The following is a 24,370-nucleotide window of genomic DNA, read 5'->3' as shown; positions in this document are numbered from 1 at the left end:
AGTACATAGTGTGAAACATTTCTTTGAACTTCTTTGTTCCCCCTTTTAGTACCATTTGAATTTGCGAAAGAGTGGACATGTTTTTTTGGAGAATTTGAAAGAATTTATAAACAGAATTCAGAATCTCTTGGTATTTCACTAAATATGGAATGGTATTGGCTGCCCCGGCACAACTCAATGCCAACCAATGTGCTATGCAGTGTGTTGCCAACACACCTGGTACTGCACGCTTCAGACGGGTGACTACCCCAGAATTTCGCCCAACCATTACAGAATGGTCAGTGCTCACCCCACATAAATTTTTAATGTCAATTCCCTTTCTACCAAGCAAATTAACTACATTCTCATGTATGCTCTCTGCATTTGCTCATTGAAGTTCAGCCACACCTAAAAAGTAAGTATGTGGCAAAGCCATTCCAAACTCATCAGTTTCCAAAAGTCTAACATAGGTCACTAAATTTTGCTTCACTGAAATGTCTGTGCTCTCATCGATCGGGATACTGTACTTGCATGATGTCTATATCTTCTGGAGAAGATCACTCCTCAGAACGTCTGCCATACAGTTTTGAAATTCCGACACACTGGAGCTGTGTTCATATGACGTATGGCTGTCAACTTTAAGTTCATTGAGCTGGGTTGCACCCTGAAAATATATAAGTACAAATTTGCAACCTGAAAATATAATTTATGATTTCAAATATATTTTGCTCAATATTTTTAGCAAACTTAAAAAATTATTTATCAATCAATTTAAAATAAATCAAATTTGTTTTTAAAATGTTTTATTTATTTTTTACCTGCAAGACACACAATCTGTTCAGGTCTGGAACCAGCGATGATGCGAGAGTATATTGTGCAGCAAAGTACACATTAGTCATAGCCCACACTACAGCTGCTTCACTTTTGGATATTGCTGCAGCCTGCGCGTTTGTCATTGATGTTTTACGACTAGAAGCTTGTGAGGCCTCGTTGTGATCTGAAATAAACAAAATCAAATATGCTTAATTTCAAAACAAAAAGCTAATTTTGAAAAGTGTCAATATAAATTTATTATGAACATAACAACATATTATTGTTATTTTTAATATATTATTCATATATTAATGTATATACATTTAAATATTGATTGTCATTCTTTTTTATAATCTTTTGATTTTTCGTGTTTTGAAATGTTGTCTTTTTTCAACATACTACACTCAGATGTGAATGAATTTGATTTTTGAAACTGTATGCATATTTTGCAAAACATCGTTTTTGATTTTGCATTATAATCTAACCACTTAAATTCGGAAAGCCAAACATCTTTGAATGATCTATTATCAGATAAGTTCTGGCTTCCATAACTTTAAATGTCGCTTTTTATGATTTTTGACAGGCACGACTTTATAGTTATGGACCAACCCCAATAGGAAAGTCAACCAGAAATTCCCGAAAAGTTGACAGATAACAAAGACCGGTCCAAAACAGCTTTTAAATGCAGTTATTGGCTCAAATCAACCACTTGATTGGAAAGATTGACATTTTTCACATTAAACTGATATATTCTTTCACAAAATACTATCTTAAACATTTAAAATTCATATATTCTGCTCTTACATATCGAGAAAAACAGCGATGTGACAGACTTTCTTGAAATGCGAATCTCCCGAGATTTCACAGTCATATGACGTTATTTCTATTTTTAGTAACATACCATGTGCTCAAGTGTTTTCAAATTCAGAATGACAAATCCCGGTATTTTAGATTATTTTGACTTGTTTTGTAAACAAATGGCAGTGTAAATACAAACTCAAAGGAAATATTATTTAAAACTACCTGATTCACACTGAAATCAGTCTTATAATCCACCAGACGTAAGTTGTTAATCACAAATAATAGATTTCAGAAACAGAAAGCAATGTTTACAATTTCAGCAAAAAATGTCAAGGTGGATCTGAAAGTATCCAAATAAAAACACGTCGCGTGACAAAGCGACAATGGCGTCAAAATTGTGAATTTCAGACTGATGATAGTTATTTTCATCTATTGTAAGATGCATTTGAAACATTTGAACCTTAAAATATTCCCCGATGCAGTAATTTATATTCATTCACCAATATATGTAGAAATGTATCCAAGAAAATGAGCTTTCTTTGATTTATAGCGTGACATAAATATGTTACGACTCTGGTTGACTTTCGATACGGGTTTGGCTTCAGCGTACAGGTAAAATATATAAACTGTATGCTGAAGTTTCTTTAGCTATTATCAGTTTTGATTTTTTTTTTAGACCCGGTCATTAGATTTGTCAGAGTCCAAAGGACGCTTATTGCCTATGGTCGCCATAATAACAGTCGCAATTTCCGACACTTTATACCCGAAAATGTCAAGGGTTTTATACCCGTTCATCTATCATAATTCACAATTGTAACACATTTAGCCTTTAATCATTACAACATTAAGAACTTCTCGAAATTAAAATCAATTATCAACTTCTTTACTTACGTTCATTGTGTGACTAAGTTGATAATTCGCTAACGGCTTTTACTCAAATTGATTTAAATCGGCAGCAATCTTTAATCTTTAATCATATGAAATTGTTTATTTAAGCCGCTACGATGTACGATTACAGCATTGTTTCGTTTTCACACCAGTAATATTCCTTTGTCTCCATGACCGGTTCTGACCGGTGTTAATGCCGACTACGTCTCAATTTTTCAGGTCAATAACATGGCGATGTATTGATGCACAGTCTACAGGTGAAAGAGTTTAATATCTGGGACGGCATTTGTCAGGAAAAAAATCAATACCAATAATCCGCATCGTTCAATAATTAAGCAACGATTAATAACACTTATCCTTTATGGATTTTCATGAAATAAAAACCATAATAAAGAAAATTTTATTCTCTTTAATCTGATATATACATTATTATTATACACTTAGTGAAAAACAATTAATTATGCTGTTAGAGGTTTTTCTATTATTTGACCTAGTGACCTAGTTTTTGACCCCAGATGACCCATATACAATCCCAACCCAGATTTCATCAAGAGAAACATTCTGACCAAATTTCATAAAGATTGGATGAAAAATGTGACCTCTATTGTCTACACAAGGTTTTTTCTATTATTTGACCTAGTGACCTAGTTTTTGACCCCAGATGACTTAAATACAATCCCAACCCAGATTTCTTCAAGATTAACATTCTGACCAAATTTCATAAAGATTGGATGAAAAATGTGACCTCTATTGTCTACACAAGGTTTTTCTATTATTTGACCTAGTGACCTAGTTTTTGACCCCAGATGACCCAAATACAATCCCAACCCAGATTTCATCAAGATGAACATTCTGACCAAATTTTATAAAGATTGGATGAAAAATGTGACCTCTACTGTCTACACAAACAAATTGTTGACAGACACACGCACGCACACACGCACGCATAAACGGACGCCGGACATCACATGGTCACATAAGCTCACCATGTCACTTCGTGACAGGTGAGCTAAAAATATGGAAGAATTTTGCTCCACAAAATTATACAATTTTATGCTGATTGCCCAACCACCTTAATGACTGCAATATACCTCTTCTAAAACTTCATCTGCCAGGCTATACTATTTCCATTAAGATGGCAGTTAAACATAATATTTATTTTTAATTTTTTTATCACATGCAAGACTTAAGACTTTTTTGGTTGGACATATTGTGAAGTTAGGATCATCCTCGTATAAAAAGTACTCAACTAACTAATACATCATTGGTACACCCTTATGAGCAGACTTACATGTGATTATTAAGACTGGAACTCACCTTAACCCTTCAAGCATTTCCCTTAACACGTACACATTGATCCTTCCCTGAAAACAACCAGAGATAATCATTGTAAACTGTTGTGTCTGCTTGATCCTTCCCTGAAAACAACCAGAGATAATCAATGTAAACTGTTGTGTCTGCTTAACACGTACACATTGATCCTTCCCTGAAAACAACCAGAGATAATGAATGTAAACTGTTGTGTCTGCTTAACAACCAGAGATAATAAATGTAAACTGTTGTGTCTGCTTAACACGTACACATTGATCCTTCCCTGAAAACAACCAGAGATAATGAATGTAAACTAAAAACAACCAGAGATAATGAATGTTAACCGTTGTGTCTGCTTAACACGTACACATTGATCCTTCCCTGAAAACAACCAGAGATAATGAATGTAAACTGAAAACAACCAGAGATAATGAATGTAAACTGTTGTGTCTGCTTAACACGTACACATTGATCCTTCCCTGAAAACAACCACAGATAATGAATGTAAACTGTTGTGTCTGCTTAACATTTGAGCCGGTTTTAGGAAAAACTGGGCTTAATGCATAATTATATGCGTGAAGTATTGTCTCTTTTTAGCCTTTGCAGTCTGCACAGACAAATCAAGGCTTGAACTTTCCACCTACACTGGATTTGGTCTAAAAGGGACTTCCTTTTACCCTTTGCATGCTGGGATATTTGTCGTCTGCTAAAATGTTGTCTGCTGAATTTCTAAAATTAGCATTTTTTTCAATTTTTTTCAAAGAATACTATCAGAATAGCAAACAGTTTGGATCCTGATGAGACGCCACGTTCTGTGGCGTCTCATCAGGATCCAAACTGTTTGCAAAGGCCTTCAAAATTCGGTTCCAGCACTGAAAGGGTTAAATAGAAAAATCCATACAGGCAGAAGGTGTCATCTTTGATAAGCCTAATAAGTAACAGTAGATTCACAAGCTACACAATGTTCTATTCCAAAAAATAAGACATTAAAAGTACTTTGTCTTATGAAGTGGCACGTCTACTGCTATCCTTTTAAACATAATCATTTTCAAAATTTTTAGCTTGTTAGTGAATTATTTATAGATATAATTTGAGTTACGTGGTTAAAAAATCTCCATACTTGTACTCAAATTCAGTTAAGACAAGGCTATCAAACAGCAGATACTTTAAGATTTCTGTGAATTGTCAAAATCTAATTCACACTAAAGAATACATAATTTTTGTCAGTGGTGAAGAGTTTTTCTGATAAAATTAATCCATTAAATCTTTTTAAAGAGAATGAACGAGACAAAACTGTGGTTAAAAATTTGTATCATCAATTGGTTAATTACACCACATTGCATACTTCCTTGACTTGGTTCCAGAGGTCTTGTTCCACTTGGTGCACCTCCAATGGAGGCAGGGTGAACTTAAAGTAGGGTTTCAGGTTCTTGTAGATGTAGATGAATGGGCCAGAGGCTACGGCAATGGCTGAAAGAGGCAGCATAGATAAAAAACAGAGATGAGCCAAAACACACACAAGTTACTGATGCATGTTGAAGCATACTGGTAGTTTAAATCACTAATTACAAGATGTTTTGTGTTGTTTTTTTATATTCTTAAATTCAGTTGAAAGTGATATTTTGTCAAACAAGGAAAAGAAAGTATTATTATTATGGTATAATCCAGAATAGAAATCATGATTGATTGATTTATTCCAGTGATAACAGGCATTTTTGAACTAGATGGAACTAGAAAATTACCCATGGCGGATTTCAATGGCAATAAATTCATTAATAAATGCATCTCTGTGTCTGAAAAGTGTGTCATGAACATCTGCACTTCGCGGTAATGACATATTTCAATTTTCAATTTGATTTCTTGAAAAATGCAGAGGTAATGGAGAATTAGCTGCACAATAGTATAATATATTATGTGGTCAGACTTCGAACCAAAAGTGTGACACGAATAAAACTGCTTACACCACTTTGTTTGCAAGTGCATAACCAACACTTGCCAAACAGTTGTTTTGTTCCATTAAGAAATGAACAGTTGTCAAGCACAACAAAAATGTTTCCATTATAGCCGTTTTATCTTGAGCATTAAAAAAGTCAGAGGAAGAGCATATATTTAAATATGGTGTTTGACATAAAACAATAAAATAAACAAGAGATGTGTTCGTCAGAAACACATTGCCCCCTACTGCGCCGCTTTGAAATAAAATTTATATTAATCATTTGGCAGGTATAGAAATCATCTTCCTTAAAAGCTTATTACTTCCCTTGGATTTTGTCCAATCCAAACAGGGGGAGGGGGAGGCGGGGCGGGGGAGGGTCTGTAGACAGTCGAAATGACCAAGTCAGACATAATTGACAACCAAGGCCTGTGGTTTATTAAAAAGATCATAGCCAGAGTTCAGCATGTACCTATAGACATAAGTTCAGAGGTATGTAGTAAACCTTACCATTTACGAATAAGTACAGTAAAGAAATGATAATTATATCATTAAAAAAAAACTTTGACAAATCATTCATTTGAGTTATAAATAACCAAAATAAAAAATCTGTACAGTAACTGTGAAAAGAAGTTAAATTCTTGGTAAGGAAATATATAATATGAGATTTATAATTATATTAATTACTTCCCTTGAAAATATTGTCTCTAACAAATCTCTATTTTTAGTAGCAAATAATTAATAGCCACTCTCTATTTTTAGTAGCAAATAATTAAAAGCCACAACCGTGACTGTAGATTCACCACTCAATGTGCAGCTCCATGAGATACACATGCATGCCAAATATCAAGCTGCTATCTTCAATATTTAACAAGAGGGTCATGATGGCCCTGAATCGCTTACCTGACTAACCAAATACAATCCAAACCCAGATTTCATCAAGATAAACATTCTGACCAAAATTCATAAAGATTGGATGAAAACTGTGACCTCTATTGTCTACACAAGGTTTTTCTACTATTTGACCTATTGACCTAGTTTTTGACCCCAGATGACCCAAATACAATCCCAACCCAGATTTCACCAAGATAAACATTCTGATCAAATTTTATAAAGATTGGATGAAAACTGTGACCTCTATTGTCTACAAAACGTTTTCAATTATTTGACCTAGTGACCTAGTTTTTGACCCTAAATGACCCATATCCAATCCCAACGCAGATTTCGTCAAGACAAACATTCTGACCAAATTTCATGACAATTGGATGAAAACTGTGACCTCTATTGTCTACACAAGGTTTTTCTATTATTTGACCTAATGACCTAGTTATTGACCCAAGATGACCCAAATACAATCCCAACCCAGATTTTATCAAGATTAACATTCTGACCAAATTTTATAAAGATTGGATGAAAACTGCGACCTCTATTGTATATACAATGTTTTTTTTATTATTTGACCTAGTGACCTAGTTTCTGACCTAGTGACATAGTTTTTGACCCCAGATGACCCAAATACAATCCCAACCCAGTTTTTATCAAGATAAACATTCTGGCCAAATTTCATAAAGATTGGATGAAAACTGTGACCTCTACTGTCTACAAAAACAAATTGTTGACGGTTTTTCTATTATTTGACCTAGTGACATAGTTTTTGACCTCAGATGACCCAAATACAATCCCAACCCAGATTTCATCAAGAAACAATCTGACCAAATTTCATAAAGATTGGGTGAAAACTGCAACCTCTTCTATTGGGGTTATTTACCCTCGGGACTTCGGTTAAAAACCATTGCCCGAGCACACTGCTTAACATAGAACTCTGCATAAAAAGCCGAAAACGGCCATAAAATGGACAGCCCGATTTTACTGGGCTGTACCATTGGTATAAATATAAAACTTTGCAGTGTTGGTGCGGTGCCTTAATAAAAATCTATTGGTTTAAAAATATATAACCTTTATATGAAGCGTTAAAAAGACGCAGTGCTATACAGTGAATAGGCCTAACGCGGTTAAAAAAGCGGCGTTTTAATTGGTTGATGCGTTTATACAACGATGGCGCTGGTTGGCCGAAATTTCTTATTAAGGATTGCCAGTAGGTCAATCCGTTTTTAAAATAGATTTTCCCACGGCTGACTTTGTACTTTTAAGAAAAAGTAAACAATAATGGTTTATATGCAAAAATATAAATGAAAGAAAAAGAATGAGTTAATCCAAAAGAACATGGAGTTGTTTTTTAGTATACTGTACTTATTATTAATTTATATCATTCATATGATCTTGTTATTGTATGTTATTCTTTGTATTGTTTTTTAAGGAGGAGAGAGAGAAAGAATAGCCCAATTTTTATAAGTAAAGATGGTGAAAACACACATACTGTTGTATGTGGCAGCATCATTACCAGACCCACTGTTCAGTATATACTGCAATGAGTTTGTTGGAGTCTTTAGACTTTGTGATCTGTGGTTTAAAAAATTGAATCCAAATAGGACAATTTTTAATATATTAATTATAGAAAAAGGAATACACAGATGTGTAATATGTTTGTGTAACAAAATAATAATATTTGAGGGTTTTCCAGATCACAAAGTGGTTGAACATTGCCACAATATGTTTACATGCATAGTCAAGTACCATTTTTATGTGTATGTTTAAAGTTTAAGCTAAGCGCCAAACAACAAGATCTAATCATAAGAGAGATATGTTTATATCTAAGAACATTTATTAATAGAGAAGCCAGAGCCTGATTTAACAGCTCTCAAATGTAGAGTGAAGTTGCATGTGCAAATGCAATTATATGAGAAGGAAAGGAAAAAAAGAAAAAAAGACAATATATGATATCACATAGAGTGTGTAACTCTCAATTATATATTAATATTGCAATTGAGTATTGAGTTGATAAAAAATTAATGAGTACAAGTTTATGTATGTGGCTCAATGTTGAACACTTGCAGACAGGGAATATAGCCGTAATGCTCCAACATAAGACCCTGTCTGTATGGAACTTAAGGAGGATTGGGCTATGGGAAAGAGAGATCCCCCCAGAGTGGCATTAAAACAATATTTAAAAGTGGGTTTAGTAATAAACCCTTATATGTTAAGGGCAATAACTTACGTGTCTCCAAACGGTCACCTTCATAGGGCCACATAAAAATTAAGGGTAAGACAATGTACTTTACAGTTAAAAATAAGACAGACAGCTAAATTTGTACAAGATGTACATTATTTACAATATGTACAGGACTATATGCATTTAAATATTTAAAATACATGTTGCCACCCTGGAGGGTTGAAAGAAGGAGAGATTTTATGGAAGTGTAGGCCGATGTGGGTGGGGGAAAAGAAGAGCCAGCAGGGGTGGTGTCACTCAGTTGTACTAAGGTAATTGTGATGATGAAGTCTACAATGGTTGTTTCCCCTGGACCAGAGGGAGTGCACGGTAAATGAAAAATAGTTTGTATACTATTGAAGGAAAATTGATAATGGTAAGATGTAACATGGTAAAAAGACCAAATATTACCTTGATACGTTAAGATAAACCCTAAAAGCTCTTATCTATCCAATATTATTAGTATACTGATGATAACATTGGAGGAAATAATACTTAAGTACCTTATATGGTATCCATAATGACAATTAGGCAGTAAAACCAAGGCAATTTGCTATATAAAATAGCAATTTAATATAAAAATTAGGATATTTGCTATTAAAGTAGCAATTTTAACATGAGTTAATGCAATAATAATAAAATTAAGGCAATTTGCTATATAAAATAGCAGTGTTCACAAAAATAAGGAAATTGCCACACAAGATAGCAGTTATAATAATCCTTAGTGTACTCCAAGGTACAAGATTAGTACTTTCAACAAGGTCGACAATACTTTGTCCTAGATAGGGCTAAAAACGGGTTTTAGCATGGTATAAGGCCCTGCACCGTGCACTCCAGTCTGACATGGTTCTTCGAGTTTGAAGGGGAAAGGGTGGGGTGTCAAAGAGGAAGGGAGGGGGTGCAATGCAGCCAACAATCCCAGGTTACTGGACAGCCTCGTCCTTTCTTGTAGTAAGAAATGCCATAAAATATGATTATATTAAAAAACTGAAAAATGTAAATGGTGGACTAACGTCATGCTCTCATAAAAAATGAATTAAAATAAAGAAGACCAGGTCAATGCCATTGGCCTGATTTAGAAAGGGCGGGGTAGAACAATAAACCCATTAAAAACTAAAATAAACGTTGTGTAAAAGCGACACAAATCCAACACAATTATTTGATTACATCAGGTTTGTGCAGAGATTACACATTTTTAAAAGAAAACAGTCACAAGACTGTATAATTAGGTGGGTGTTGGCTGCTCTCCCTCCCCCAATGGCCTAGATTTTGTCAGTTATCTGACAATCTAGTAAGTATTTGGCGAGGGCAGAGAAGACCGGGCCCCTAGCTGCTCCCTTGGGGTCTAGCACGTTGGTAAGGTTAAAAACTAGTCCATGGGAGTGCAATGCAGCTTCAAGGTGGTCCCTCTGCGCCTTATGGTTAGGACAGTGTAGCAGCATGTGGGGCGCAGTGAGAGGTTCCTGGCACCTAGGACATGCAGGGTCTATACCGAGGACATACTTTCCTGCGCCACCGGGTAATAGGGTGGTTCCCATCCTCAGGCGCGTGATGGCTCTGTCAAGCACAATGCTTGCTGAGTATCTGTCAGGCGGCCTGAGGGTTTTCGCAGGTCTAGTAAAAGTATGTCGACGGGAAGACAAATTGTCGGTCCGGAGATTCCACTCGCCCAAAACAAATTTCTTTGTCAGGGAGTAGATCTCAGAAGGTGCCAGGGGTTCCCCAACATCTACGGCCCCCCTCAAGAGGCCCTCTTTGGCCCCCCTGTCGGCCTGTTCATACCCACTGATGTTGACATGTGCTGGACACCATACTAATGTGACCTTTAAAGATTTATCTAGGCACTGTTGATGAAGTTCCAAAATGCTAGCTAAAATATCAGGCCTAGATCTGCTATTTCTGTTTTTTATGGACTCAAGAGATGACATTGAGTCTGATAAAATAGCAGTTTTAGTAGGTTTATTGACCAATATCCAGCACAGAGAGAATTTAATTGCCAAAAGTTCTGCTGTAAAAATAGAGAGATTGTTGCTGAGCCTGTGCGTTTTACTAATGTTTTTTGAAGGGATTACAAAAGAGTTGGCTACCAAACCAGAGTTAGGGCATTTGGAGCCGTCAGTGTAGATTTTTAGATGCTCAGCATACATATTATCTATAAGAGAGAGAGCTTCTGACTTGATGAGTTGTGGCAAGTCAGTTTTCGTTATTTTATTAGAGAGTGATAGGTCAACATCAATGGGTCCAAGCGTCCAGGGGGGGGCCTTGGAGGGCCTCAGGTCTGCTACATGTACCTTGTCGAGACCGGCATCCTCAACCAGGGTCCTAATACTCGCACCAAAAGGTAGGGCGACATGCTTACGCTTAAGTATTTTCCCCTTGACGAAGGTGCCAGTCCCGACAAGTTTGTTTACGGGGTTTGAACCATGCCGAGACTTAACCCTGGCCCAGAAATTGAGGGACTGTTGTTTTCTACGCAAGTCAAGAGGTAACACACCGGCCTCCTCCTCTAGCAGTGCACCCGGTGTACAGTTTAGGGCTCTCAGAGCTATCCTTAGGGCCTTGTGTTGAATGGCATCAACCATTTTTAGGGCGTTTGGCTTAGCACATGCATAGATTTGGGCTCCATAATCTAGCTTTGGACGTATAAGGGACTTGTAGAGTGTTAAGAGGCTATTTTTATCTGATCCGAAACCTGTGCCTCTTAACATTCTCATTAAATTTAGGTCCCTTTCGCACCTTTCTGCCAAATATTTAAAGTGGTGAGTAAAAGTTAACTGTTTATCTAGGTACATACCTAGAAATTTCACCACTTTTTCAAAGATAATTTTGGTGCCGCCTAAATTTAAGTCCAAAGAGTGCTGAAATTGTTCGCCAAATAGTACTCCTACTGTTTTGGTTGGAGAAATTTTGAATCCCCATTCAATTGCCCATTTCCATATGGAGTCTAAGCCTGCTTGAGCCCTCTTTTGCAGGCGTAACATGTTAGACCCCTTTAACCAAGTGCCTGAGTCATCGGCAAACTGGGAGATAACCATTCCTGAGTCTTTTACGGCATCAGGTAGACCGTTTACGATGAGGGAGAACAGAGTTGGGGATATTACGGACCCCTGAGGGGTTCCGCGATCAGTTATGGTTACCTCTGATAACTCCCCATCGACCCTGACCTGGATTTTACGGCCCTCTAGGAATGCTCTGAGGTAGTGGAAACAGTATCCAGTGATTCCATAGTCAGCTAGCTTTTTTAGTATGCCGAAGGTCCATGTTAAATCAAAGGCAGCCTGAAGGTCCAAAAAAATTGCTAATACTGATTGCCCTTGATTTTTTGCAGAAAGAATATCATGTTGTAATCTAGCTAGCTGATCAAGAGTAGATCGCCCCTTCCTAAAGCCAGACTGGAAGGGGTTTAGTATGTTATTTGAGTCCAATAAGTGTTCTAATCTATTTTTGACCATTATTTCTAGTAATTTACCTGCATGTGATGTTAGACTTATTGGTCGATATGAGTTTGGATCATTTTTGTCTTTACCAGGTTTAGGAATTGGAATCACTGTGGCCTACTTCCAATCGGGTGGTATCCTGCCTGTCCTATACACCTGATTGAATAGGTTAAGCCAGATTTTTAGAGTTATGGCTGGCATATTTTTAAACATTAAATATGCTATTTTGTCAGGCCCCGTGGCGGTGTTGCTCCTGCTGTTAATGGCACTTAATAATTCTGTAATAGTGAAAGTAAATTGAGAGGCGTGCTATTATCCCCAGGCTCATTTAAAATATTTCGGTGCTCAGTCTCAAACCGCTTTTGATAATTCAGAGTTTCAACGGGAAGGTTTGAGTCACTGGAGACAGATTGAAAATGTCGTACCAAAAATTGAGCCTTGTCCCTTGGGGTTGTGGCAATTTCGCCTTTGTATTTAAGTAGCGGTACAGGGGTGAATGAATTTCCTTTAATTCTGTGAATTTTTTGCCAAAAATCCCTAGTATTTTTCTTATTAATGATAGCTGAATCACAGAATTCTTTCCAATTTTGAGTTTTTGCGTCCAAAATAACCCGCTTTGCCTGATTTTCGAGGGACCTATAATTAAGAAGATTATGCTCAGCGGGGTTCTTTTTAAGGATTTTTAAAGCATTTTTACGATCCTGTACCGCATTGGAGCACGCCTCATTCCACCACGGGACCCTATTTCTGGCTTTGACCTTGCCGGAGGAGACCGGTATGCCACATTCCGCTATGGACAGTATCCTGCTGGTTAAGTTAATACAAAACAGATTTGGATCCTGGGAGTGAACATCTGCAAGGGAGAGATCTAAGCAGAGGTCCCTAAACTGAGCCCAATTTGCTTTATCCAATAAAAACTTTTGCTCCCCTGAGCATTGGGCCTCAGTTCCCTGTGCAATATAGTTGAGCAGGGTAACCTGTTGTGGGAGGTGATCAGATCCCATGGTATCTTTAACAGTTGCCCATGCAGACGCACTTGCTATCCTGGCATTAACAGCAGTAAGGTCAATGTGGGAGTTTAAACCAGTGGGGTTAAGCCTGGTTGGAGAACCGTCATTGAGCAGTATAAGATCTTGCTCGTCCAACCATTCTATTACCGCCCGACCTTCTGCATCTGAATTTATGGAACCCCAAGCAGGGTGATGTGCATTAAAGTCGCCTGTGAATATTACATCAAAGGGTCCTTTAATGGTCCTTAATTCCTTAAAGAGGCCGTTCAGGGTTTCAAGATCACATCCTCTTGAATATAAGTTGACCAGGATAAGAGGCCGGTTCTTGTCAATAACCAATTTAATTGCTAATGCCTCAATAGCAGTGCTACCATCAGATTTAAATTGGTTGTTCACTCCCAGGTGTTCATAATTAATTGTATTTTTAATATATATGGCAAGACCACCAGCAATATTTTGGTTTGAAGTAACATAATTCTTAAATTCGCAGTTATACCCTGGTATTTGTTTTACAGAAATATTAGAAAATTTAGTTTCCTGTAAACATATAATATGGGTATTAGGGTTGCAGTCAATAAAATATTTTAATTCAGTAAATTTGTTGGCGGAAAGACCACCAACATTGAATGATATTATTTGCAGGTTACTGTCCATAGTGGTGCGAAATTAACTTGCGTTTAATCTGATTAATTGAGTGGTGAGGAGATTTAACTCCTAGTTTGTGGCCTGCACAGGCCCCTTTGAGTTTCGCAGGGGTCCTGGCAAGCCGAACGTGTTTCTTATTTGTAGGGCGGGTACCGCTGGCCGGGGGGGGGGGGCATCCTGGATCTGCTACTACTATTGGAGGATCCCCAGTTCCAGAATGGATTTTATTAGTTAAAATTTTATCAGGGGGGATAACCTTTGTTATTGATTCTCTGCAATTTTTGAATCGAGAATCAATTTTATTATAAATGTAAGATATAACTCGACTCCCAGTGGGCCTTTTCTGGTCCTTTATTATCTCAGCAACCAGATCCGCCAGCTCGCTGAGATATATTTTCCTATAGGTGGGACCTGTTGCTGGCGGACCCTTGATTTTAATAAATGAGTCCCCAGCAAACGAGTTGCGTCTGCTGGTGTTGTCGGAAGGGGAGCTCATTGGGGATGTCTGGGAGTCGACCATTCTGGGACGGTTAGGGGGGACACTAACTCGGGGTTCCTCCTCTATTTCACAGATACCAGAGATAGAAAGGTTCTCCAATATACTGGAGTGCACTGACACCAGAGAGTCTCTCCCCGTGATATCAAACATAGAGTCGTCCGACAGTGTAGGACCACTACAGGTGGTGTGGCTAGCACCGTCGGTCAACGTGGTGGACGGGGAGGACCCCCTGGTAGCCACAGGAGGGCGTCTCTGAGTGGGTGGATCCCCCTGGATAGGCGATACAGGGGGGGTGGTGCATAAATCTGGTGTTTGTTTGGTTACCGGTTCCACAATAGTAACCTTAGGGGAGGATTTCCTATTTAAAGGTTGAGGGGGGGTACTCTTACCCACTAGCCCCTCAACTAAAGGACATGACCTCTCGGTTTGGGGCGTGATAATACCGGCAGAGGCATGTTTGGTTGTTGACTTGGAACCGGTTGTGTTGATTGTGTTACGGGCGCCCACGCTGTGGCTCGCAGTGTCAGGCATAAATAGCCTGCTCTCCGCCTCGGACCAGGTGACCCCATAAAAATGAGCGAAGGTGGCTAAGGAGACAGCCTTCTTATAGGAGGGGCACCCCTGGTAGGAAGCAGAGTGCGGGCCACCACAGTTGGCGCACCAACGTGTTTTGTTGGTGCACCTTCTCTGGCAAGTAGTTCCGGCGCAGCGGCAACAGGTAGTGATGCTGGAGCATTTACCCCTGCTGGCTATGTGTCCAAAACCCTGGCAGTTAAAACACCGGGCAGGTTGGACCGGGCAGGGACGAATGTCAAGGGCAATATTTGTGCCCTTCACAAGGATTTTGTTTGGGACTGGGATAGATGTAAGGAAAGTTATTTTGACCAGTCTCGGAAAGCCAGGGGGCGCAGGGCGATAGGGGTTAACCCTTTCCAAGTTAGTTATAGAGAGTTCGGAAAGGGGAATCGCAGGGCTAAATATAAGATTTCCTTGAAGTTCCATGAGTTCCTGACTTTCCGGGATCCCTGCTATGAAACCTGACACTGACCTCATGTTTGAAGGTGATAAGGCCCGGACTGCGACGCTGCCAAGGTAGAAAGTCCCCCTAGAGAGTAGGGTGGCAAGCGCCTGAGCGGACTTGAGTTGCAGTAAAATGCAACCGGACGCAAGAGGCACAGTCCGCTCAACGAGTCCAGGGAGCTCCTTAGCCAAACACGAGACCAGTTGGAATATAGTGAAAAAAGACATAATGGGGCCTACACTTCCAACTGACTGGAGGAGGCACTTAAAGGGCATGATGTTGTGAGTAAGATGATGGGAATCTAACCCTGAAAGTGCCTCCCCTAGTAAAGGGGCCAGGTTCTTGCTCTGCCCCTTGGATGTTTTGGATGTTTTGTTGTGAAAGGACATTGTAGGAATTGAATGAGAAAAAGAAATCGACAAGGTATAAGGAAAGAATAATCACTACAATCGCAATCCTGGGACAATCAACCAATATATATAAATTTAATCTAATTGTCGTTAATAACCTGACAGTATAACATAAATAACACGCACCGCACCGGTAAATAACCCAAAAAGTTTATATAAACAAATAATAATGCTATGTTAAGTCATTTGGTAGTTGCTATATACTGTAATATAAAACCAAGAAAAAAGTTTCCGAAAACCAAATGACGTCCGAAATAGTGCTATTAAAGAATTTACGAAAAAGAAAAAAAATTAGTCATGGACGGGCAAGGAATCAATAGCGGTAGTAGTGTGGATCTGGATTTCTCTGTTCTTGCAGGGCCTCTCTGTTTTCCTGTAACTTTGGCGGTTAATTTCAGAAGCTTTTATATATTCTTTATTGACAAACAGCCAACATGGCGGCCGGAAACACGAAATGGAATGAACCTCAATTGTCTACACAAGGTTTTTCTATTATTTTACCTAGTTTTTGACCTAGTGACCTAGTTTTTGACCCCAGATGACCCAAATACAATCCCAACCCAGATTTCATCAAGATAAAGATTCTGACCAAATTTCATAAAGACTGGATGAAAACTGCAATATCTATTGTCTATACAAGGTTTTTCTATTATTTGACCTAGTTTTTGACCTAGTGACCTAGTTTTTGACCCCGGATGACCCAAATAAAATCCCAACCTAGTTTTTATCACGATAAACATTCTGACCAAATTTCATAAAGATTGGATGAAAACTGTGACCTCTACAGTCTACACAAACAAATTGTTGACGGTTTTTCTATTATTTGACCTAGTGACCTTGTTTTTTACGTCTAATGACCCAAATACAATCCCAACCCAGTTTTTATCAAGATAAACATTCTGGCCAAATTTCATAAAGATTGGATGAAAACTGTGACCTCTATTGTCTACACAAACAAATTGTTGACGGTTTTTCTATTATTTGACCTAGTGACATAGTCTTTGACCTCAGATGACCCAAATACAATCCCAACCCAGATTTCATCAAGATAAAGATTCTGACCAAATTTCATAAAGATTGGGTGAAAACTGCCAACTCTATTGTCGACACAAGATTTTTCTATTATTTGACCTAGTTTTTTACCTAGTGACCTAGTTTTTGACCCCAGATGACCCAAATACAATCCCAACCCAGATTTTATCAAGATAAAGATTCTGACCAAATTTCATAAAGACTGGATGAAAACTGCGACCTCTATTGTCTATACAAGGTTTTTCTATTATTTGACCTAGTTTTTGACCTAGTGACCTAGTCTTTGACCTCAGATGACCCAAGTACAATCCCAACCCAGATTCCATCAAGATAAACATTCTGACCAAATTTCATAAAGATTGGATGAAAACTGCGACCTCTATTGTCTACACAAAGTTTTTCTATCATTTGACCTAGTTTTTGACCTAGCGACCTAGTTTTTGACCTCAGATGATCCAAATACAATCCAAACCCAGATTTCATCAAGATAAACATTATGACCAAATTTGATAAAGATTGGATGAAAACTGCGACCTCTATAGTCTACACAAGGTTTTTCAATTATTTGACCTAGTTTTTTACCTAGTGACCTAGTTTTAGACCCCAGATGACCCAAATACAATCCCAACCCAGATTTCATCAAGATAACCAGTCTGACCAAATTTCATAAAGATTGGATGAAAACTGTGACCTCTACTGTCTACACAAGCAAATTGTTGACTGACGCACACACGCATGCAGGCACGCACATACGGACGCCGGACATCACACGGTCATATAAGCTCACCATGTGACTTCGTGACAGGTGAGCTAAAAATTTATGGCCAATGTTAAAGTTTTTTTCGGACGTACGGACAGACTGACATACTGACGTACAGTTCAACTTCTATATGCCACCCTACCGGGGGCATAATAATAAGAGACTGAAACTTATTAAAAATGTTGTAAACATGTAAAGGGTTACCGTAATTACTCTAAGTTTTCAGACACTTACAAATTATAAAAAATGTTCGTGTCCGAAAATTTTTGTACGAAAAATATTCAACAATGACAGGTTTCTTAAAATTTAGAGACAAAAATTCAGGTGTCCGAAAATAATAATTATATTGAAATACATGCAATCAATCAATGTATAATATTTTCCTTGTGATGAACTCTTCTTTTTCTGCTTAAAAAAAGTAAATAAAACTTCACAGCTTTGCTAACTCCTGCTTGAAATGATATAGAACAAAAACGTAAAGTCAAAAAACATTCTGATTCCTTAATAGGACGATACTGTTTTAAAAGCTGTTGGGTGAATACATTACTTTCTACCCAAAACATGGTTATTTACCCAATTTCGCCAACGTAATGGTCCATTGCCCTCAGGCATGAATCTGCAGGTTTTATGACCTTAATCCCATTGTAAAAATCCATGATCGAAATGTCACAAGATAAGCAAAAACAGGGCCAAAGTCTGTAGAAAAGCGGTAAAATATATTTCTGAAAATTAAGAGACATTAATTATGGACAAAAACTTGGACATCCAAAAAATTTAGAGTCACGAAAAATAATTATTTTTGCTTAAAAAGAGGGTGTCCGAAAAATTAGAGTGTCTGTAGACTTAGAGTTATTACAGTATACAACAAAGTGACATGATTGTCTCATTACTCGTGTGGAAACAATGCATTCATATGATGAACAATTGGTACAATACCAGGTGTCCTGGGCTCATGAGTGTCCATGTAGAAGGTGACTACACCAGTAGGAAGGTCAATAATCGTGTTCTCACTCAACAGATCAGTTCCTATAATATAAACCTTGATGAAATTTACATAATAAATGAGCAAATTCGTTGAATTGATATTCCCTACCAAAAATAAATGTTGTGACAGAAAGACGGAGAAACTGGCGGGGGGAACGGACTGACAAACGGATGAACAGGGTCAATTATCATGGTTCAAACAAAAATCTCAAACCTAAATTCAAGCACTTTTCAAGGACTTTTTAAGGCCAAATTTTCATTTTCAAGGCCGAGAACCGTATGTTAGTTTCCTTTAAAAAATGCATTTCAAGCCAGATTAACACAGTTTATATCATTTATTTGCTCTAACACATTAAACTAATTTCACAATAAATCATTTGTGTTATTTCTAATTATTACATACACATAAATGTTATCCATCCTTAACTCAATGAGTCTCACATATGTATTTACTTTTTAAAGTTATTACAAACAAACACACTGTCTCTTTATATGCTCACATCAAACAGACTAGTTCATTTCATTTAAACAGAAGTCATTTACTATAACATTTTGTATTTCACAGGGCTGTTGTTGTTAATGTCTGTTTTAGATTGCACAGTTTTAACAATAGCACCTTCCTGTTTCACCAAAAAGCACAATGCAGGACCCCTGTTTGCTTCTCAATTTCATGTTTTCTTTGTGGCTTTCCCCTTTATTGTGGCTTTTCAAAGCGCTTTCACCCATTTCCCCCGACACCAATGGTCTTTATATAGACCCAACAATGTGCTTTTCAAATGTCATGTGTTTTCTGTTCCGAGGAACATTCATAAGTTTCGCGCAAAACATAACGATAAATGTCATTTTGACAACTTCTTTAAGACCAGAAAATAGCGCCATGAATATTCATGTTTAAAGAATGTTGACGTATCGTATAAGTTGTAATTATTTAAGCATTTTTCTGCATATCATCGGTGTTTATGACCAGAAAGTAGCGCCAGGAATATTCAGTTAACCACTCTGGTTTGAAACGACACTTCCCCATCGCTGAATTTTTACTCGCGAAAATTGATCACAATGGCGAACCTCTGACGTAGTACACATAATCTGGGACGTGTACACTTAATGTTTCGTACCCAATAGTGTACGAAACTTATATTTTGGTACACATTTTTTGCGCGAAGGAATTTATGATAAATTTTCGTAATATTTTCCTTAAGAACGATTTAAGTTTATGGCGATGATAAAAGTAATTTTGAACAAAATAAAAAATTTCAAGGCTTTTTTACATGAAATAAGTATTTTTCTAGCACTTTTTCAAGGCCAACCTTTGTTCAAGGGCTTTTCAAGCCTAGGACACGTTTTCAAGCACTTTTCAAGCCTTGTGCGAACCCTGATTATATATCCCACTGCCTTTTGCTGGAGATAATAATATTCTAGTTATAGTCACAGAATAATTAAAAAGTTAGTATAATACTATTTGAGGATGTGCTTTCACAATACAGACACAAGTTTTAATTTGGATTCATTTTGATTCTTTAGAATTGTCTTAAATGTGTTTTTTATCGTTATAAACATATTTGGTGAAACATACAATTGGCAAGTTTTACCCAAATTATCATGTGTTTATATTTTATATATTGATTTATTGGGTAAATATTATTTATTATGTTAATATGTTTTGATTTCAGTAGGTCAGTAAGGTTATTTTGCAGAATTGTTTGATGAAAAACTAAGCTAAACTATATTGCTGATTGCAAAATAATAACCCTACACGACAAATTGCTTATCCACTTTGACAACCACCAACAAATTAACCTTAAATAAAAAGTTGACAATTACCAGACATTGCAAGATATAACAAGTTAACAATTATCTTGCAAATACCTTTGTACACTTTAAGTTTCATGTTGAAGGAGCCAGTGCCCAGGTCCGCAATAATGAGTTTCCAGTCCCCATCAGCCTGTATGTCGGCAAGCGTTATACACTGGGTGAACGAGTAGAGTGAGGCCACTGGGTCCTGATAGGCATCCAGCCATTTAGACTGCTTAGGTTCACTGTAACAAAATATGCCTTGACAATTTTCTATTTTGTGGATATTTAAATTTGTAACTAGCAACTTGCCTGGATTCACTGTACAAAATATTTTGTGTGCATTCAAATTTGTACAAGCCATTTGGAATAACAAGATGTAAGTAGCATATTAAAAAATTAGGCTACTAATTTTCTGAGTTGTGGTAGTAATCAATTTAAGTTTTATTAATATAATAGTATCTGCTTATATAATATTAAATACAGTACTTAAATATTGCTATCAGCAGTTCTGAATACAAAATTCAAATGACCTCAAATGTGTAAGAATCTTTTAATTCACACGCACAAAGTTGCTGAATAATTTAAATAAACTCTAGTCAAGTGCATGATTCCATTTTAAGTAAACTGATGACTTGTATGATCAGGTCATCTCTTAAAGGTTTCATGGCTCTAACACACAGAAACGTAAAAAAAATTAACACCTTAATGCAATTATTTAACATTGAAATATTTTTGTAATTCATAATTATGTATATGTTACTGATTATTTGGCTTATGTTTTCAATAAACAATATTCTTATCTCTTAGGTGAATTTTGTTTTTGCAGTCCTATTTGATATACCTGTCTTTTGGAGATTTATTTAGTTGCAATAATTCAACTCTCAGCTTTAATGGGCTGTCTATTGTCCTAGGGTGCAAAATTTGATCACCACTGCAAGGGCTAAGGAACACTAATTCTTTTAAAATGTATCATTGTTTACCTGTCTAAAGCTTAAACTCATGAAAATGGTACCATTAAAGCAAGAAATAATTGCTTTTAATTTACTTTGTTATTCTTTCGTACGCTTTATCCACCATATTGGAAAACTGTCATAATGTTGCTGACTTAAAGCGTCGCTATCTGTTAGGTCGCTGTACACCAATCTTTTGCACATTGCGATGTTTGATGTAGCCTTAGTTTACAAGAAAGTCCAAAAGATGTTGAATATTAACACTGTTAAAAATTTCAACATAAACATGTTGGCAAGAGTGTGTTGAAACATCGTCGTGTTTTTAAAGGTGCATGCAACGGATAACATTAGTAGACTGCCATTCAGATAAATTTAATGTGTTTAAGAAGTTTATTAAAGGCTTTCCTTAATTAGTTACTGTTTAGTGATGGGCACTGAATTGCTGCTCAAAATGATTGAGTTTATGAAGGGGTGCTTATGGACTCTCAAAGCTGTCATTGCAAAAATTATCAAACACTCTGGGAATCAGACTAAGGATTAATTGCAAGTGATATAAGTTTCATGGATCCATTTGGAAAATACAATGGGCATGTTGTAAAAATATCTTGTTCAGAAATGAGTGCATACATTTAAAAACAACCTTTATATCCAGACTTTAAATTATCATTACACTTGACGTCATTGTTTGTGCTATTATTTTTATTTTTCTTAAAAATAAATTTATCTTATACTTGGTGTATGTTGATAATGCAAACGAATTACAGCTGGATTGCCTGGAATGCTATTTTGTAACTAGACAACATTATGTTCAGTCTTGTCAAGTATATTTTTAAGCGTCATCATTTATTTATGCATACATACGTCCAAGCTTTTATTAACACCTACAAAGTAAATCATAATGAATTTAATTACGTTTTCTGAATATCTACTGGGTGCTTTGCAAAGTCAACTGTGGCCATTTTACAGAATATTTCACCACTTGACGTTACCGATGAAAACAATTTGTCGGTGCAAAAATATTAGTGTGTTGTGAAAACTAAACATTCATAACGTCTTATGAGGTCACACAGTAGACTTTCACAGCCAAATGTAAGTTTTCATCTCACATACATAGAACAAGCATTCAGAGACGTAGATATCTACGTCTCGGAAGCATTTTACCGTTCTATTGTATTGGTATTTTCACTTGTTTTACTTAAGTATTTTATCTTACAGAAAATCACAACAAATAAACACATTCATATTCACATAAAGTTAGCCTTCAGCTTGAGGTCCTTAATTTATGTGAGACCCTAACCAAACGACACAATCGTAAGTAAAAAACGCAAACACGTATGAATAAAACTGGGGTCAACACCTTGGAATGTGAATGCAAAAGCATCAGCTCCCACCCTGGCAATTCGGGAAGAAGCCTAAATAATGTTGTAAATGCTAACATTACACAGCTTGGTTGTTAATGTCTATCTTAAATAAAATGCAATATTAGAATTTGTTGTGTGTTTTTTTCAAATAGTTGAAATTAAAAAGTATGATTTAACACAAAGCGAGATTCATAAGCTGTCAAAGCATTTAAACCAGAAATACCCGCAGCAATATGCATGACACCCAATCAATGTATGCACCGATACGACATGTTTATTATAGTGTTAAAACGGATATCAATGTAAAAGTTAAATGTGACGGATAAGATTAAATATATTTATTTTAGCTCGAATGCATCGACAGCCGAAGGCTTATTAAAACGCGCTTTGTCCGTTTCTAGGTAGAACCAGTACTTGTTGTCTTTGGGGAAGATCTTAAGAACGTTCACACAATGGGGATAAAACCCGTAATCTCATGATCGCTAAACATGTATGCGATCTTTTCTCGCTTAAGGTTGTGATTGGTCAGTGTAAATTGATTCAATTTGGTTTAAATAAATATCAAAGAACATGCTTTCTTTTTGTAAATGGATAAAAAGTATGTTATAATTTATTGCATTTTATTTGATAACAGATCCACTACTCTGCATATAATAGTATGTTATTTGGGCATATTTGACTTCAATATAGTGAGTAACAGTCTAGAAAGCAATGAAAATTATAAAATTATGAACACAGAAATAATTCATCGCCTTGGAACGGACATTGTAATTAAACATTGAAGTTTAAACCGGTTTTGGGGCTAGCCGAAACGCATACTTTTCCAAGAATTATTCACAGACCAAGCGCTTGTCAAAAACGAGTCCAATCAAATGCACGTACATGGACAGAAAACAAAAATGGCTATAAAACTCCATAATGTTTTTTTGAGAGAGAAATTCTTGTTCTTATCAACTACATTCATAACAGAACACTTACTATAAAACTTAATGATCGGAACTGGAATAACCGCCTTGGTACGGTCATTGCAAAGCATACGAGTTTAAACCGATTTTGATAAACATGCAGACAAAAAATGAAAACATAAATGCCAAAAACGTGACGTGTGAATCGAATACTGCACACAGAAGTGTGAAGTTCTAGTGTCTTAAGTATCGGAAATCTAGAAACACGATTACGTGATAGGTTTTAAAGTAATTAGCAGGTAAACAAATACGGTCAAAATATGAAATATATTTAAATATCAAGTAAGCGATGTATCTACAGAAAATTATGAGAAATACTGGGTGTAAGAAATATTGTAGCTATGTTTCACCCACATATCAAATATAGTGCAGTGCTACATCCTTTTAAGACTGCATACGATTATATGACAACATGGAAGATATGTACGAAGATGCCTTTTATTTCACAAAACAATGAAACTCCCTGTATATGTCGTATACACGCTTTCAACAACAAAAACCTATGCTAGGTGTTTATGTCATAATGCACAAATCGTTTCTACATCTACATCTACATCTACATCATACGTCGGCGCAATCACACTTTATTATTACGCGACGGGTGGTGCTAGGTCAAGAGAAAGATATGAAGTGATATGATAGATAGAAGAGATTTTGTAGTTAAAAGT

General features: G+C 36.7%; 1 protein-coding gene across 1 annotated transcript in view; it reads right to left on the bottom strand.

The window, feature by feature from the left end:
- LOC127873279 (Bardet-Biedl syndrome 1 protein homolog) overlaps nt 1-22,437 on the bottom strand; it is a 38,618-nt gene extending 16,181 nt beyond the window's left edge. The window contains exons 1-5 of the mRNA XM_052417059.1: nt 22,289-22,437; nt 20,499-20,668; nt 18,585-18,674; nt 5,138-5,262; nt 3,799-3,845 (exon numbers count right to left, since the gene is read on the bottom strand). Coding sequence (XP_052273019.1) covers nt 3,799-3,845; nt 5,138-5,262; nt 18,585-18,674; nt 20,499-20,668; nt 22,289-22,335 — 479 coding nt within the window. The 5' untranslated portion in view covers nt 22,336-22,437. The remainder of the gene's footprint in view (nt 1-3,798; nt 3,846-5,137; nt 5,263-18,584; nt 18,675-20,498; nt 20,669-22,288) is intronic.
- Nucleotides 22,438-24,370: the final 1,933 nt, after the last annotated feature.

The sequence above is a fragment of the Dreissena polymorpha genome, chromosome 3 (genome assembly GCF_020536995.1).
Source record: "Dreissena polymorpha isolate Duluth1 chromosome 3, UMN_Dpol_1.0, whole genome shotgun sequence".
NCBI classification, from domain to species: Eukaryota; Metazoa; Mollusca; class Bivalvia; order Myida; family Dreissenidae; genus Dreissena; species Dreissena polymorpha.
This window is presented reverse-complemented; position numbering and strand designations above follow the sequence as displayed.